Source organism: Bidens hawaiensis, unplaced genomic scaffold (genome assembly GCF_021521415.1).
Source record: "Bidens hawaiensis isolate Kalapana, Puna unplaced genomic scaffold, B.hawaiensis_p1.1 tig00028821_1, whole genome shotgun sequence".
Classification (NCBI taxonomy): domain Eukaryota; kingdom Viridiplantae; phylum Streptophyta; class Magnoliopsida; order Asterales; family Asteraceae; genus Bidens; species Bidens hawaiensis.
The window spans coordinates 78160-82514 of NW_027505136.1; the positions used below are offsets into that span (position 1 = coordinate 78160).

Here is a 4355-nt window from a genome sequence, read left to right on the forward strand (position 1 = left end):
AGTAACACTAACTGACTAACACGAGCATAAACAGAAGCATAAAGCCATAATCAGATTTTACCGATGTCTTAGATTTTGCCATATTTAATTAGTCGATTAAAGTAAAAAGATAAAACTAATGAAGTTCATCACATTTTGCACTTTACAGATTTAATAATGATGGATGGTACAACTCCAGTTCCATCTTCACAAGCATCTACACCCGCTAATACAATGTCATATGATGCTAACACTGCCCCAAAATCTTTAAATAGAGATATGGCATGGGAATGGGGTGAGTGTAGAGATCCCTTGAAAATACAGTGCGTCTAGTGCAAACTTTGTCGTCACTCATTGAGTGGAGGAATCACACGACTAAAGCAACATATACTCATACCGGAGGACAAGTCAAAGGTTGTTCGAAAGTGACTCCGGATATCCAAAAGAGTGTCATGTCATCAATTAAAGAAAAAGAAAGGATACAACTATAAAAGAAAATAAATATGGAGATTCTTAGACAAAACTCGGTTAATCTTGCCGATGATGACGAGGAAGATGAAGATGATGATGATGTACAAGAAGTAAATCATCCTTCAAAGAAAAAGAAATGTTTGGGTGCTAGCAACATGCGAGGTTCTATTGACAGCATATTAAAGAATGATTTTGGAAAAACAAAACAAAGTACATTGGATAGAAACAATCCAATAAAAGAGAAGTTAAAGATTGAAGCTTGGGATAAAATTGCATTTTGGGCTTGTTCGGTTAATTTACCCTTGAATGCTGTACGGGACGAATCCTTCCCCGGTATGATCAATGCCATTGGAGAATATGGAAGAGGTATTTAAAAGAGATCAAGATTTGTTATTTATTAATTGATTATTTTTAATTTTTATACTTATTGATTTATATTAGGTATGCCACCTACGTATTATCATAATATGCGTGTCACATTGTTGGAGAGACGTCTAAAAGAAACCAAAAAGTTTGTGGGATTCTTTCCGGCCACATTGGGAACAATATGGGTGTATCATTATGTCTGATTTTTGGACGGACGGAAAGGAAGATGTTTGATAAACGTTTTAGTTAATTGTCCCCTTGGAACGGTATATTTGAAATCAATTGATGCATAGGAGCATGTGAAGGATGCCAACTAATCGTGGAGATGATAAATGATGTTATAGAAGATGTCGGGGAGGCGAATATTGTGCAGATAGTTTTACTTTTCTAGTTTTCTAAATATGCCATAAACTATTATTTGATGTGTTTACTTTGTGTCCTTTTTATTAATTAAATTCTTGTTATTTCTTATAGTTTATTATTGATAACGGGTAAAACTTTAAAGCTGCTGGAAAAATTTTAGAAGACCAACACCCTAAGATGTTTTGAACTCCTTGTGCAGCACATTGTGTGAACCTTATGATTCAAGATATTGGTGAGAAATACCAATGATAAAGAGTACACTTGTTGATGCAAGAGAAATTGTGGTTTACATTTACAACCATGGAAGGATTCTCAATCTGATGAGAAAATTGACGAAAAACAAGGAGCTACATAGGGCTTGTGTAACTAGGTTTGCAACCCAATTCTATACCATTAAGAGTATCCACGAGAATCGACACCGCATACAAGTATTGTTTGTTTCTCAAGAATGGAGGAAAAGTGACTTTTCAAAGAAGCCGGGTGGAAAAAAAGTCGAGCAAATAGTTGCAAAAACTGAATTTTGGGACAACATTCACCTAGCTTATAGAGTGCTAGCTCCTTTGGTGGATGTGGTAAGATTGGTCTGAAGAGAAGCCAAGTGTGGGTTACATCTATGATGTGATAAATAGAGCAAATGAGCAAATCAAGAAAAATGTGAACGATGAAAGACTTGTCACAAAAATTTTGGGTATGATTCAAACAAGATGGTCAGACCAAATGTATCACCCGTTACATGCAGGTATTGATTATTGAACTTTATATTTATTAGTTTTTCAAATTTAATTATTATAATCGTTATTTTAATTTTGTTCACCTTTCAGCTGGATATTACTTGAACCCTGCCATTTTTCATGGGGAAAAATCTAAGGATATAAAGAACAATGGGGACATTTTAACGGGACTTTATGTTGCCATTGACCGTTTAGTGCCTGATGAAGATGAGAATGATAAAGTGAGGTTGGACTTGAATTCATGCATTGATTCAATTGGGCAATTTGGATCTTCAGCGGATATTTGGCTAGAACAAAAGTTGCACCATGTAAGTAAAACATTATAACATATTCACCTATTTTTATAGCTTAATATTATATAAAATCACTCCGTTTATTTATAAAATGTAGATATATGGTGGCGTACCTATGGTATCAACACACCTTTGCTCCAAAAATTTGCGATTAGTGTACTCAGTCAAACTTGTAGTGCTTCACCTTGTGAACACAATTGGAGTGCATTTGACAATGTAAGTTCTTAGACTTTTTTCTACCATATACTTTTATAACTAATATTAGATTTAACTTATGTACTTGACTTCATTAAGTAAATTTTTTATTCTTTATTTATTTATGTTCAGTTACACACAAAGAAAAGAAATTGCCTTACTCAAAAAAAACTTAGTGACCTTGTATACGTCCAATACAACACAAAGTTACAAAGGCGCTTCAATTCATTGCAATCCAACAAATCTTTGGATCCTATTTTGTTGAGGGACGTAGATGAAAATGATGATTGGGTTATACCAACAGAGGAAGAGCTTCAAGAGTTTGTTGATGGTGGAGATGGTCTTCGTTGGTCGAATGCACGAGAGCCAACGGGAGGAAATGAAGAAGTTGGGGCAAGTACTAGGAGCAAAAGAGAGCGATATATAGATGATGATGATGATGATGATGATGATGATGATGATGATGATGATGATACAATTGAAGTGGAAGATCTTGATGAACAATTGGAATCCTTGGTTGATTTCGGCTAAGAGGAAGAATTCGTTTCTTATGATTAGATTTTTAGATCATGTTTTGAACCTTAATTATTATAACTTTTGATATTGATTAGATATTTGGATCATGTTTTGAACCTTAAATTATCGACACTTTTGAAGTTTTGATGTTACTATTAAGTATTAATATTATGAATGTTTTAATGTGTTATATATATATATATAACCGATATATCACCGCAAAAAATGATATATCATGTATCGGTCCTTGACCGACATCCGATATTTTTCCGCATTAACTGCATAGCTGCATACTTGGTTAAGTCTTATTAAATTTTATTTAGTTATCTCATAACATTTATTATTTTGGAAAGTTGACTTTGGGTTTGACCAATTATCAAGACCCGAACCAACAACCCGAAACACTCGTTAAACCCGTTTTAGTATGTATATTATAAAGGGACTTGCATTCTTGCATTTTTACCCACCTTATTACTTAAGATAGGTTGAGTATATATTAAGGCTAAATACTTTAACCCGGTTTCGAGCAAACTTATATTTTTAAAGGAATAGTGTTATAATTTCTTAAATAGTTACATTTTAAACCTTGAACTTTAATTGTTTACATTTCTCAACATTTATTTTATTAAAAGACTTTCAAAACAACCTTCCTAATTCTAGACTTTCTTTTTATTTAGGCTTCGTTCGTTAAACCCCTCGTTCTGTTTAAACTCCAAATCATCCATCTTTCAAGTTTATTACTTGAATGTAAGTACTTTCATACCCCGTTTTCCATCTTTCATTTTGGGGGTGATATTGCATACTTATTTCAAACTAAATGGTTTATACTTGAGTCTTAAATCACAAACTTCATTGTATACTTTACTTAAATAAATGCTCGATTTGGTGTTCTATACTTACATGCTATATGCTAATGTTCTTACCGCTTTTGGAGGGTTGATTCATAAATCCTTAACTATTTGGTATTCTCTTATAGTAAGGTTTCGTTAATGTATTCTTATTAACGATTTCATACATAATCCTAGACTATTTGGTATTCTCTTATAGCAATGTGTCGCTAATGTATTTTTATTAGCGATTTCATTTCATCCAAATTATTGCTATTATTTATTGTTTCGTATACAAGTTTTGGAATTTCCTATTATATACATATTGATCAAAAATATGAAATTGCTCACCAACCTTTGTGTTGATAAACTTTATTTTATACAATGTTACAGGTTTGACTTTCGGTTGACTCGAGACTTGGAGAAATCGCTATCAAAGACCGTTAGGATATTAGCAAAAATGAACAATATATTGTTTGCTATGTTTTGTTATGATTATTGTATGAGCATGATATGTGACATCTTATGATTTTGTGGAATTAAATGAGTTGATTAAATATTGTCGCTTTAATAACGTCTTGTGTATTTGGGCAATCCGTTGCACCCCGGCATGT

The 4355-nt window shown here is 32.9% G+C and overlaps 1 protein-coding gene across 1 annotated transcript; it reads left to right on the plus strand.

Annotated features, from left to right (window-relative positions):
* Window positions 1–1424: 1424 nt before the first annotated feature.
* LOC143610994 (uncharacterized) lies at window positions 1425–4151 on the plus strand. Its single transcript, XM_077085326.1, has 5 exons — window positions 1425–1751; window positions 1828–1918; window positions 2001–2218; window positions 2531–2795; window positions 4135–4151. The coding sequence occupies exons 1-5, from the start codon at window positions 1425–1427 to the stop codon at window positions 4149–4151; spliced, it is 918 nt and encodes a 305-aa protein (XP_076941441.1).
* The last annotated feature ends 204 nt before the right edge of the window (window positions 4152–4355 follow it).